Below are 13,936 nucleotides of genomic sequence, written 5' to 3' on the forward strand. Positions count from 1 at the left end.
AGATGATAAAATAGTCACATATCCACATGTTCAATTCACATATACATGTCATCACATTTAATATAACAAATTAAATAAAAGATCACATGTAATATTAACATAATGGAATAAAAAAAAATAGCATGAATATAACTATATATTCACATGTGATCACATTTAATCTAAAACATTAAATAAAAAATCACATGTAATATAACAATATATCTTAGCATATATTAAGTCATGCAAATTTCATCCCCTCTTTTTATTTTCTGTTAAAAAAAATGGCTTGAAAAAATTGGGCCTTTTTTTTTTAAAAAAAAATGCCCAGTTTTTTTTTTTTTTTAGACACTGAAGGGCCGAATGGCCCAAAAAAAAATTGGGCCAAGCCCAGCCCGAGTGCAGGAAAACAAAAAAAAAAAAAAAAATTGGGCTGGGCCGTGAGGCCCAAGCCCATGGAAGGCAGATGACCTAATGGTCATCTCCTTCCTTGCTTCGGCTACTGTTCACGTGAACAGTAGCCGTTCGAAGCAGCACCCATGGAGCCTCCCACGCAGCACCGCAGGCGGCGGAAATGATCGGTCCAAGCAGCAGGGTGCTGCCGACCACCTTGCTGGTGCGCTTTGCGCCTCCGTGGTGCGCGCAGCACCTCTCTGGTGCGCGCTGCACCACGGTGGTGCGCGCGGCACCGCAGGGGTGCGCGCTGCACCGTGCTGCACCGCGCAAGTGCGCTCTGCACCGCGCTGGTGCGCGCTGCACCTCTGTGGTGCAGGGCAGCACCTCGCGGTGGTGCGCGCAGCACCACTGCGTTGGTGCGCCTTCCTCTTTTTTTAGAACTAGAGAGAAAAAAAGAGGATGAAAAAAGAACACCATATAAATCTCAAGCATATGCGAGAAAAAAAATATAAACTGGAAGCAATTTAAAAAATAGCTCTGATACCAATGTTAGAATGCACAGCGGAAAAATACCTCAAGCTCAATTTAAAGAATTGATCCACAAGTTTTTCCAGATTGATAAACTCCAAGCGTTTCCTCTTAGTGGCAAAAGTGTACTACGTAGTATAGAACTAGAGTAACACTTAATCAATCCACAGCCTAAGTATTTTATCAAAAGAGAACAAAAAGAGAGAGAGTCTTTTTCTATTTTTTAGATGGTGCCAAAAACATAATTGGGGAGGACTATATATAGTCCTCCTATGCACGGCCGGCCTTAAAGGCCAGCCTTCAATATTCAAGTGTAACAGCAGTAACGCATGGCTTAAAGCCATGCGTTACATGCGTTACAAGTAACGCATGGCTTCGTTACATGCGTTACAAGTAACGCATGGCTTTAAGCCATGCGTTACAAGCAGGAGGGGGTCAGCCCCACTTGGGCGCCCCTCCAACTAATACTTTCAAATCCCAAATTAGCACAAACTTTCGTTGCCGTTCTCAGTGCCATGCCTTCTGCAACCACAAGTTTCTCACAAAGTTTCACATTTGCACTTACACATGTCATGATAGCTCCTTGATCATTCCTTATGATTATACCTAAACCTGTTTTATTATGTTTTGTACAAACAGATGCATCCCAGTTTGCTTTAAGCCAGTTGTAGCATGGTTTCTTCCATCATGCCTCTCTTCTGTCACCTTCTTCATTAGCAGTGATAGACAATTCTTTAATTAGGAAATTTAAGAACAAATTCCTATCTGAACTTATTGTCATCACCACCTGATAAGGACCCTCTAAAGCTTTCCCATGAACTACATAATTCCTCCTTATCCAAATCCTTCTTATAATAAAACAGACCAACTAAAAGTCATCCACCGATAACTTAGCAATCAAATCTGACCATAAAACACAGAAATCTATAGTTGAATTTGGTCATTTGTTTACAGGACTTAGAGACTCAACCCGAACATCACTTGCAGCAGGGCAACTCTACAATACATGAGACACTGTCTCTACTTCCCTTTTACAGATATTACATAAATCGGATTCTAGCATCTTCCTTTTAACCAATTTTTGCAAAATAGATAGTAAGTCATGGGTAGCCTTCCACACAAACAGTTTAATCTTCATTGGTATATTTAAGCTCCACATCTGTTTCTAATTGATCAAACCTGCAATTTCACCAGAGCACTCGCCCTTCACTTGTCTGTTGAGAGTTTGTTACAAGTAATAAACACTTCTCACACTGAATCTACCATTTGCAGTATACCCCCATATCAATTTATCCTAAGCATATTTTCTGCTTATTGAAATCTTGCAAATTAGCTCCATTTCATCCACCTGAAGCAGCTGTGAGATCAAATCTTTTTTCCAATAGCTTTCATCTTTATCAATCAACTTAGAAACTGCTACATCACTACTTAGAATTGTTATAGGGGATTGGACTTTTAAAGGAACAGGTCTTGGAACCCATCTATCATGCCAAATTCTGATATTGTTACCATTACCAACTCTCCACACACTTCATTCTTTTATTAATTCTATTGAGGACCATAAACTCTTCCATATCATAGAAGAATTAAAACCCTTTTTTGCATTCAAAACATTACCATCTCTATAATACACTTGCCTCATTATTTTTGTTACAAGAGAGCTTGGGTTATTCAGGAACCTCCATATTTGCTTTGCCAACATAGCTTTATTAAAAAATTCCAAGTCCCTAAAATCCAAACCATTACTCCCTTTTGACTCCCCCATTTTTCCATTGGATCTTCTTCTGATTTTGACTATACCCCTACCAAAACTTCCCCATCATTGAGCTAATCTCCTTTAACAACTTCTTTGGTAACTAAAAAACCCTCATAGTGTAAGTTGGGATGCTTGAATAACAACTTTCAGCATAATTTCCTTCACTGCTTGTGATAGAAAATTGTTCTTCCAACTTAAGATCTTAGCCCAAATCCTCTCTTTAGTAGCTCTAAATGATTGATACTTTGACCTTCCAACCATAGTTGGAAGACCCAAGTATTTTTCATAATTGTTGTTAGCTAAAACCCCCACAACACTTAGGCCACGTTTGGTTGTTAAACTCATCTGAGTTCAATTCAGTTCAGTCTAATTTTAAGTTAAGTCTAACATCTAAACACCCAACTCTCAAATTACTAAACTCATCTCAACTCAAGACCTCTTTACACTTGGGACCCACAACCTTTTTCAATTCAACACTTCCTTACACGTGGGACCCACAACCTTTTTCAACTTTCCATAAATACATCTAAATTCATCTTAACATCCAAACACATTTAAACTCATCTTAGGTGGATCCCACAAAACTCACTCTACCATCTCAATTCACAATTATTCATAAAGAACTCAACTCAGCTCAACATCCAAACCATACAAATGTATCAAAGAACCTTTTACTTGGAATACCACAAAAACTTTTTCATAGATTATGCATTTGATAGATAATAGGAAGTGTATAAAAAAATAAAGCCCCATCTTGCTGGTTAGAAACCTCATTTGACATCACTCTTAAGCATTTCTCTATTGAGTCTTATATAATTTGAGACACTTGGTTCTCATAAATAAGAACATGTTGGGATATAGGTGTCTAGTAATGAGCTTTAGAATTTATTATATTTTGTTTTAGAAAGGTACTTATTACATGGTTTTTGCTTTCATTCACATTCACATTCTCTACCCAGAGGTTGAATGTTGAGGTATAAGTCCTGGACCTAATCTTGACTTCGGGTTGTTTGTATTGATTTCTATTGTCTCTTTTACCAAGGTTTTAAGTGCTGGTCCCACTGAAAAGTATGCAGTGCCATTTTAAGTTTCGATGGCATGTTATGTTAAATATGAAAAACTTGTGATGATGGTTGAAAGGATGAAATATGATTTAGGCGAGAAAAATAGTATATGCATTATTCTTGTTGGAGCTGGATGTATCAGAGAATGATGTAATGTTTTTGAGTTTTGTATGTGTGAGCATTTTAAGCTAAAGAGGTCAAGTGCTACTATGGGGTTCTGATTCTATTATGTTGTACTAAATAAGTCAGTTAGTCAGTACTTTTATGGTTAATCAATAGTGGCAGTACATTATCTACGTATACTTTTATGGTTAATTAGTGCTAAATAAGTCAGTTAGTGTGACACATGACTGGATCCCACAATTTGTGACATATTATATTGCTATCAAATCATTACTTGTTTGGACAATCTGCTGACATTAATATATATATTTATATATATGCATGATACAAGTAGTTTGTATCTTATTCTACCCCAACTGTTTCATTCATTATAATTATAATACGATGAATGATGACCACACCATTTGATGAGGATCCATTCTTCACCACTCTCTTACAAAGTGGTGGACAAGGGGAAGGCAGTACCCCTTTTGATAGCATAGATGATAATATTCTGGTCCATTTTTCACATCACGAAAGTGAAAAATGCCACTCTCTAAAAGATCATTTCGAGGTGTGTCTTTCACCGCATAAGAGGACAATCTCCTTATTTCAACTTGGCTAAACATTAGCATCGATGTTATACACGGGAATGACTAAAAATCTGCTCAAATGTGGGAGAGAATAGGTGAATATTATAATGAGTATAAAAAACCAAACAGTCCTGAACGTTCTGTAGTGTCATTGATCAATCGATGACAATGTATCTAAAAATGCACAAATAAATATTGTGCTGCTGTTGCCCAAGTAGAGTCAATACATCGCAGTTATGCCACAGAGCAGGACAATGTAATAATTTAGTTTCTCCTTGATTTTTTTTAGTGCTTGAGCTCATTTTTACTCTAACATTCTCACTTGGCTCATTTAAGCTTAAGAAGGCCAAAATATTGTATAAAGAGAATGAGAAGGCGAAGTACACTGTGGAACATTACTAGTCTATTAACACACCAACCGAAATGACAGCAACATATGTCGATGTTGTACACGAGGAGGAGACCACTTGGGAAACGTCCAACCATTGCTGATTCAACTCCGCTAGCAAATGAAACTCTCAATGACAACAACGAGATCGTTGGTGAGAGACCTCTAGGCAATAAGAGTGAGAAAGAGAGGGAGAGAAAGATGAAGTCTAGAGAAGGTGAAGATGCTGAGTTTAATAAAAAGCCTTAAGTCGCATGATTGATGATAGAATCGTGTGCATGGTGGAAAGGAGAGAATCGGTCACCAAGGCCGCGAGCGATTGAATGTCATTAATTGCACTTAAGAAGAAGAAGATTGATATAGAGATTATGAAATTAGATCTTGCTGGCATGAATGCAATGCAATAAGACTATTTTCAAACTTTTCAAAAGGAAGTTTACGAGAAAATGAAGAATAGATCTGCATCCACATCTCCATCCACACCTATTGGAGGGAAGTAATTGTTTGATACTTCTACTCCTTTGCTTGTTGTAAATATGCATTAATGTAGTTAGATGGTAGACTTAGTTTCTGATTTTAGTTGCTGCCTAGCCACATGTGCTTGGCTAGGCAGCCACTATGTGTCAGATCTAGGATAGTTTGGAGTTTATGTTTGAAATGTGTGTGTTGTACTATTTGGGCTGGAAGCTATGGATGTTCTGGATGTTGCTAAGTTTGTATTATTTTGTGGATGTTGCTGAGATGTATTTTGCTGCTGAGTTTATGTTCAAGTGCAGATTTATGCGGACTTTTTTTAGTAGTGCAGATTTATGCAAGTGCAGATTGATGCAGCCTTTATGTTATAGTGCAGATTTTTTTTAGTAGTGTGTATAGTGCAAATCTTTTAGTATTTTTTTTTATTTTTTTAGGTTAGTGCAAATCTTTGTAGTTTTTTAGTAGTGCGTATAGTGCAAATCTTTTAGTAGTGCAGACTTTTTAGCAATGCGAATCACGCCTGATGAGTCCATGAATACAAAATGGTTGCATTTAACTACTCATCTAACAAACAACAACACAGAGGTACTTATAGTTTGGATAGAAGAAAGTTTGACAAAAAAAAATAGAGTTGGATGGAAAATATGAAAATTTGATTTGTAATTAAGACATTTACATAGAATTTTAGATGAGTTTAATTAGACATTTGTGGTTATAAGCATTAAATGACTATTGAAAATATGATTTTTTTAACCAATAATTTAATTAGAATATGATTAATAATTAACATATAATCAGTGGAATGGTAAAATATGATAAAATTAAATAAATTAAAAATTAAAAAAATTAAATTAATATTATTTTATTATATAATGAATAAATAGATAATTCAATGTGAGGATTTGATGTGAATGAAATAGGTAAAGGTAAATTTATCTCATATTATTTTATTATTATATAATGAGTAATTAGATAATTCAAGCTAAAAATTTGACGTGAATAAAACAACCAAAATCTAATTCATCTCATATTAACAAAAATTTAAATTTAACTTTGATTATTCGAATGAGAGTGCTCCCCAGAGCTAACATACAACCCAACTGAACACCGGCCTACTTAAAAAATAGGAACAAAATAAGACTAGGGCAGCCAGCTACTGCCATGACGTGTGACGAAAAGTTTTTAGAGTAATGCTACACAACTTTTTCAACTTCCACGCACCACATTTTTTAAAATTTTTAATATTTTTTAATTCTTTTTTTTTAGTTTATATTTTTTAAACAAATTTAATTCTTCTATTCATTATTCATATCTTAAATATTTGATAAAAGAAAAAATAATAAAAATTAAAAAAAATGTAGTGTGTGGAGGTTGTGTGAATAGTAGGAGGTTGTGTAGATATTGTCTTGTGTGAATAGTAGGAGGTTGCATAGATATTTTCAAATTTTTAACCTGTTCTTTTGTAATTTCCAAAGAAGTCGTGAGTCGTGAATCATAGGGCTGTAAAATGAACAGGCTACTCGGCAGACAGTTCGAATTCGACTAGATTAAACTCGAAATCGACTCGAATCGAATATTAAATGGGTCATTTGTAAACATAGAATTAGGTTCGATTATTAAACGATACAAACTCGTATAAAGTTCGACCAGCTTGATTAATGTTCGAGAACAAACTCGCATGAAGCTCGACTCGTATATATTTATACATATATAATAAAATAGCCAAAAGTTAGATATATATATTTTATAATATTCATAATGATGTATATAAACTTAGTCTTACTTATAGTCTACTACATATACTATATATAAATTTATAATATTAACTTCTAGTCTTATAGAACTAGAAGTTATGATGAATACATGAGTCCAATAAATATATAACATTATAAGTTTACAAGTTCTAATGAATACATAAGGTTTATACAAAAATAATATTATACAAAATATTTTTTATATATAAGTTTTATATATAATATATAAAAAGAAAGAAAATCACTCAAATATTATTACTAAATTTTGATAAGTACATAAGATATTAGTAGTTATATTAATATAAACTATACTTATATTAATATAGTTATACTAAATTATTATAACTAATACTAATAGTCTAATATAGACTATAATTATATTATATTAATATAGTTATACTAAATCACTATAATTAATACTAATAGCCTAATATAGACTATAGTTATAGTTATATTAAATTACTATTACTAATAGTCTAATATTAATACTATTATATGGTTATATTAATCACTATAACTAAATCATTATAGTCTATAACTATGTATTAAATGTATTTCAAATATATATAAATTATAATTTTTAATTTTCCAAACCATCAGAATTTTTTTTAATGATCATTTAAAAACAATAAAAAATAAGGCCATCTTAAAACAAGTTCAAAGATTTAACCAAAAAAAAAAAAAAAAAACAAGTTCCAAAGAGAAACTGAAGCCCATGTAAAAAAAAAAAAAAAAAGGCCATGCTAGTTTTTCAAAATCAAAAGGGTATAAAAGTACTTTTATTTTTTTTGAAATAGGTATAAAAGTACTTAAACATAGATTCTACCCCTTTATTCCAACTAGGGTCACATATCTCTATAAATACAAATTTAACTTTACAGCAAGTCAACTAACTACTCAGTCATAAGAAGAACGGCGGCATCTTTCTTTCTTTTCAAGGCTGCTTTAATAAGCTGTAAACTTGAAAGAGCAAGAGGAAAGTCAGAAAAGTGGCTAGACGAAGGCTTGGCTGGGGTGGTGCGGCAAAGCTACCGTGCCTTGAGGGATAACTCGGAGAGAGAGAGCCATGCCTTGAGCAAGAAGAGAGAGAGGTTACCGAGAGAGAATCGTGCGTGGATCTGCAGTCTCCTTTTCGGTTGATCATTATTTTTTTCTTTTCTTTTTCTTTCAACCTCATTTTCTCTGTTCTATTTCTCTTTTGTTTGTTTTTTCTTCCATCGTGAATCTATTTTCTATAGATCTGAGTTAATGAACATTTTTTTTAAAACCTTTTATTTTGATTGTTGGTTTTCTTCTCCTGTAGATCTGAACATATGTTGATATATTTGAAGGAGTAATGTTACGTACAGTCGTGGAATGCGCAAATGCGATGTAGTCGCTTTGAAAAAGAGTGGGGTCTACTATTAAAAAATTAATTTCTTTTCAGGTGGGTCTCTTATTTATTCATTTTTTTTAAAGTGATTGCACGACGACTGCACGTTCACGACTGCAAGTATCATTTCTCTATTTGAAGAGATCATATTCAAATCTCAATGTACTTAATATTTTTTTTGACCTTTTCGGTTGATATTTATTATTTCTTTTTCTTGCACTAAAATTTTGTATTAGTGAGTCGAGTTCGAGACGAGCTTGGCTCGGCTGGTTAACAGAACTGAGCTCAAGTTCATCTTTCTTGTACACGAGTCGAGCTTGAACAGTTCTATAGGCCCAACTGACAAACGAGCCGAGCCCAAACTCGACTCGAGTAGTGAACGAACCGAGCTCGCACCAGTTCGCACACTCCATGCTCGCTCTAAGAGCATTGGCAATGGACTAGCCATTGCCAAGTCTAAAATTTGGCTAAAATCTTACATTTTGGCTATTGTATTAACTTTTGACTATCTAAGTCCACATTGGACTAGCTATTTTAAAGTCAAAATAATATTATTATATTATATATTTTAATAATATTTGACAAATTTTTTTTTTCATATTTTGTAAATATACTTCATATATTTTAATAATATTTGATAAAAAAAAATTATACAACAATTCTTGAAACCAACAAATTAATTTTTGCTAACTTTTTTTTTTGCTATTTATATTTTTATATTGTGTATTAAGCTAATAATGATAGAAAATAAATGAACCCTCAATTAGAAACTTTATCATAAAAGAAAAGTAATTTGGCAAGAAAAATTACCAAAAAGGGAGGGAAAGGGAGGGAAATTGAGAAAAAATAATAAAAAACTCATTTGGTCCTTCAATAGTGTATAGCCAAATATAGCTAGGTGGGAAAAATTACTGTAGCTCAAAACTAAAATATATGGCTATAGCTAGTTCAATGTAGAAACTTTGTGATAAAAAAAGGTAAAATTTGCACTTGACTTTGGCAATGGCTAGGCCATTGCCAATGCTCTAACTTGGCTTGTTTACAGCCCTCACTAACTCGTGTTTGAGGCTCCATTTCTAATTAGGCAGTTTCGTTTCATCTACTTTCTTTCTTTCTACTCTGGCTCAAAAGTTTCAGTGGAATCTAATACATCCAATCCCAAACCAGGAGGCAAGAGCCGAATACAAGTTTCAACTTTAACACGTAGATGACACTTGTTTTTGAACGTTGCAGATTATTTCAACTCCCGCTTTGCTCGGTTCAGAAGTTGAATGTGACATCTTAGTTCCCCAATCTCAGGTTAGAAATTGTCTCTTGGGATTTAGCTTAGAAATCCACCGACACGGCCATCGAAATCGCACTTTACTACCTATAGATTTTGACTTGTGCAAGTCATGTCGTCTCAAACCTCTTGTGAAATTAAAAAGCGGCTTACTATATATTGATTACTTATGTATTCCCTCACATTTCTTTAATTTATGTAGAAAACTTCTGATTTTGGATATTCTGGTTTTCTGAAACTCAGTTCGGAATCTCACTGAGATTAGTTGAATAATACGTTTTGTTGATGAACCAAGTCTTGTCGATCAGTTCGTTTGGGAATACATATACATTTTAGTCTATTTTATTACTATTTATTGGTTGTTATTTCATTAACAAACTATTTCATTATATATATTCCAAACTGAGTACATTTGACGTGCCTCGGAAATAGAAAAATTCAAACATTAATTTTGGCTAGATTTTGCTTTCATTATAAATCCTGGTTTCTCCTCTTATAAATAGTTCTAGATAAAAGAACAAGAAACAAGAAAAATCTAGATTGTTAGTGCTAGTTGAACTTGTTGATCTCTTGTATTACTTGACCATGGGCTTATTTTCTATTAGTTTATTAACTATAGAGTATTCGAAGCTGCAACATATTTGCATTCGTATCTTCCTAGAATTTTTTTGAGTTTAGTCTTTACCTTCCAGGTGTTTGGTCGTAGTTCTTCAATGGATTTTGCTATCATGTTAGTGCGCTTAATGTATTATAGTGTCGGAAGACATATTCTCCACAGAAATTTAATTTTCAGCTGTTTTATGGTAAGATGGCGTCAGCTGTGGAATTTCAGTAATATATTAAGCCTTTGGAGCTGTAGAGTTTTTTGGCTTACCAAGCCAAAAAGATGGCCTTGGCTACTTCTGTGAATGTGGTTCTAGGCTCTCTTGCTTTCGCAATCTTCTGGGTTTTGGCAGTTTTCCCTGCAGTTCCTTTTCTACCAATTGGGAGGACTGCAGGGTCCCTCCTTGGAGCCATGCTGATGGTTATATTTCGAATCATAACTCCAAATCAAGCATATGCTGCAATTGATCTCCCAATACTTGGTCTCCTCTTTGGGACAATGCTTGTCAGTGTCTATCTCGAAAAGGCTGATATGTTCAAGTACTTGGGAAAGTTGCTCTCATGGAAGAGTAAAGGAGCAAAGGACTTAATTTTTCGAATCTGCTTGATTTCTGCCATTTCAAGTGCGCTTTTCACTAATGATACCTCCTGCGTAGTTTTGACCGAGTTTGTTTTGAAAATTGCGAGGCAACATAATCTCCCACCTCATCCTTTCCTTCTTGCTCTGGCATCTAGTTCGAATATTGGGTCTTCAGTAACTCCAATTGGCAACCCCCAAAACTTGGTTATAGCTGTTCAGAGTAAGATATCTTTCGGGAATTTTCTAATCGGCATTCTCCCTGCAATGCTCTCGGGAGTTGTTGCCAACAGTCTAATTCTTATATTCATGTACTGGAGGTTGCTATCTATTCCAAAAGATGAAGAAGATGCGGCTATAGAAGTTGTTGCGGAGGAGGACCTGAATTCTCATCGCTTTTCACCAGCCACCATGTCACATTTTACATCCTCGAGTTCTCAGGAATGGAACTCTACAATGGAAGCTATAAATGTGCAAAGCCCTCTTGACATAAATAGGAATATGGGCCATGTTGAGACCATTAGAAATCGATTAACTCCCAGTGAGAATGATATCCACAGTGTCCATAGTGATATGTTGGAGTCTGCGAGAAATTCTAATGCATCAAAAGAAGTGGCTAATGATGCATCTTCTCAAAAAAGGGAAGAAACCACTACTTCACACAATGCTGCATCAGTGGAGAGACTAAGAGATGCACTTTCTGTACAGTCTTCAGAAGTTAAGGAAGATTTGACCTTGAGATGGAGAAGGATGTGGAATTCATGCGTTTACCTTGTCACGATAGGGATGTTGATTGCTTTGCTTATGGGTCTGAATATGTCGTGGACTGCAATTACTGCTGCACTTGCTCTCGTGGTTCTTGATTTCAAGGATGCTAGGCCATGCCTTGCAAAGGTATAATCTGTTAAACATGATGCTCTTTCTTCTTCTCCTTATTTTTCCCTTCAACTATTGGTGGAACTTGAAAATATTAGAGCATACCTTGTAGTAGATAAGGAACGTGGATTGCTTGTTCGAGAGTTATATCTGAAGTCTATTTCTGTTCATTGCCAGGTCTCCTATTTACTTTTAATTTTCTTCTGTGGAATGTTTATCACGGTTGATGGCTTCAACAAAACTGGCATCCCAAGTACTCTATGGGACTTAATGGAGCCCTATGCGCAAATTGATCGGGTTAGTGGGATAGCAGTCCTGGCCATTATCATACTCATCTTGTCAAATTTGGCTTCAAACGTACCAACTGGTATGCTGTTGGATTTCTTCCATGTACTTTTGTGTTATCCATTTTATCATTGTTCTTGAAAAATGAACCTTAGAAACCACTTGAAATTAAACAAAACCTCATGGACCAATAGAAGAATTTACCCTTTTCATTACATGCTTTGTGTTTTCAATTGTTCCCTTACTCCCTTTTAAATACTTGAGATTTTCACATGCATGTTCAAATCTCACTCAAGTTGAGAGTGTACCATCATTCTTCTAAGCAGACATTTCAATCTGAAAAAGTTTTCTAACTTCCACTCTTACACAATTTGGCACTTTCGTAATTATTTCTGAAGACTTGAATAATTACAATAATGGTTAGATCCCTCATGGAGGTTTGTTTCTCAATCACGGCACATGGTGTCAGGGACAAAGTGCCAACTAATCTTGAGGATGCACAGACTCATCAATGAATTTTTCACAATTGCACCTCTAGTAATTAAAGGGGAAATTCCTCCAATTCGGTAGCCCCAAAAGCGTGAATGCGGAGTTTCGAACCACCGCTTGGGCTTAGGGCCTTTTTCTCTTGCAATGTGGTAATTTCTCCTTTCCCAAAATCCTCCTTACGATTCCTAATCTCCTCAGGTTAGGGAGAATTCACCCTCAGATTTTGAAAGTCTTTGCTTCAATCCTTTGAAAGCTGGATTAGTCTCTTCTTTTTATTCAACATCACTCTTGTGCCCGTAAACTCACCAAGATTGAAATTTCTTGCATCAAATTGATAGAAGCCAACAGTCACTAACCTCCCACAAAAATCGAGCTCTTCTAACAATGTCTGAATCCAAAATCAACAATTTTTTCAAGAAAACTTGAAATAAAATTTTCAATCCCAACAAAACCTACACATTCACTGGCATCTCATTTTCATTGGCATCTCATCTTCAGACTATCTTCTCGTACTCTAGCATATCATTTGCTTGAATAAATGTAATAGAATCACCCAAAACATTATTCACCTCCACAAGTTCATACTCTACTGTCGGTTCTTCTTCATTGAATAAAATATTATTAGAATATATTTTTTAATATTATTTATGATTACATGGCTATATATCCTGATCTAAAGTACCATTATTGATCAACTAGCGTTATAAAGGCCATTTTAAACTATTTTTATGGGGATTGCTTATAACCCAATGCTTCTACCATGCAGTTCTCTTACTTGGAGGAAGAGTGGCAGCATCTGCAGCTGCAATTTCCGTAGCTGATGAGAAAAAGGCATGGCTTATTTTAGCTTGGGTCAGCACGATAGCTGGGAACCTCTCATTATTAGGATCAGCTGCCAACTTAATAGTGTGTGAACAGGCTCGCCAAGCTCCACACCTTGGGTACACTTTATCCTTTTGGAGCCATCTCAAATTTGGAGTACCCTCGACTCTTATAGTCACCGCTGTTGGTTTGGCACTTATAAGATGACTTTGACGCTCACAAGAATTAGGATATTTTGTGTTTTTAAATAAGTGTAAATGTAGATTGTCTCAAACTTGAGCGACCAATAATATGAATTATGCAAAATTGTTCAATAAATTCATTCCAAATCTTAGCATACAATAGATGTAATTTATGAGTGATTGTGCAAGTAAAACACATCATTTCATGCAAAATTAAATGGAGAAAAAGCAACAATGTTTTTAGATGGGTTACGTGGACACTGGACAAGGCAAGATATTGAATAATAAGCTGTTTGGCTTGAGAATTAATCGTTTCCTTTATAAATGCTTGAATTTTGATATTTGATTTTAAGTGATTAACGTAAGAAATAATTTAAAATATATGCATAAAATTAGTGTAATTAAAAATAATCC

The 13,936-nt window shown here is 34.8% G+C and overlaps 1 protein-coding gene across 10 annotated transcripts; it reads left to right on the forward strand.

Annotated features, from left to right (window-relative positions):
* Positions 1 to 7,911: 7,911 nt before the first annotated feature.
* LOC109004518 (silicon efflux transporter LSI2-like) lies at positions 7,912 to 13,780 on the forward strand. Of its 10 annotated transcripts, none has more exons than XM_018983086.2 (6): positions 7,912 to 8,169; positions 8,338 to 8,460; positions 9,640 to 9,705; positions 10,381 to 11,762; positions 11,922 to 12,111; positions 13,285 to 13,780. In XM_018983086.2, the coding sequence occupies exons 4-6, from the start codon at positions 10,575 to 10,577 to the stop codon at positions 13,545 to 13,547; spliced, it is 1,641 nt and encodes a 546-aa protein (XP_018838631.1). In that variant the 5' UTR covers positions 7,912 to 8,169; positions 8,338 to 8,460; positions 9,640 to 9,705; positions 10,381 to 10,574; the 3' UTR covers positions 13,548 to 13,780. The 10 variants fall into 10 exon arrangements, with proteins under 10 accessions (XP_018838631.1, XP_018838634.1, XP_035542424.1 ...); XM_018983089.2 differs by having other exon boundaries at positions 10,497 to 11,762; XM_035686531.1 differs by having other exon boundaries at positions 7,912 to 8,142.
* Positions 13,781 to 13,936: the final 156 nt, after the last annotated feature.

This window comes from Juglans regia, chromosome 16 (assembly GCF_001411555.2).
Source record: "Juglans regia cultivar Chandler chromosome 16, Walnut 2.0, whole genome shotgun sequence".
Taxonomy (NCBI): Eukaryota; Viridiplantae; Streptophyta; class Magnoliopsida; order Fagales; family Juglandaceae; genus Juglans; species Juglans regia.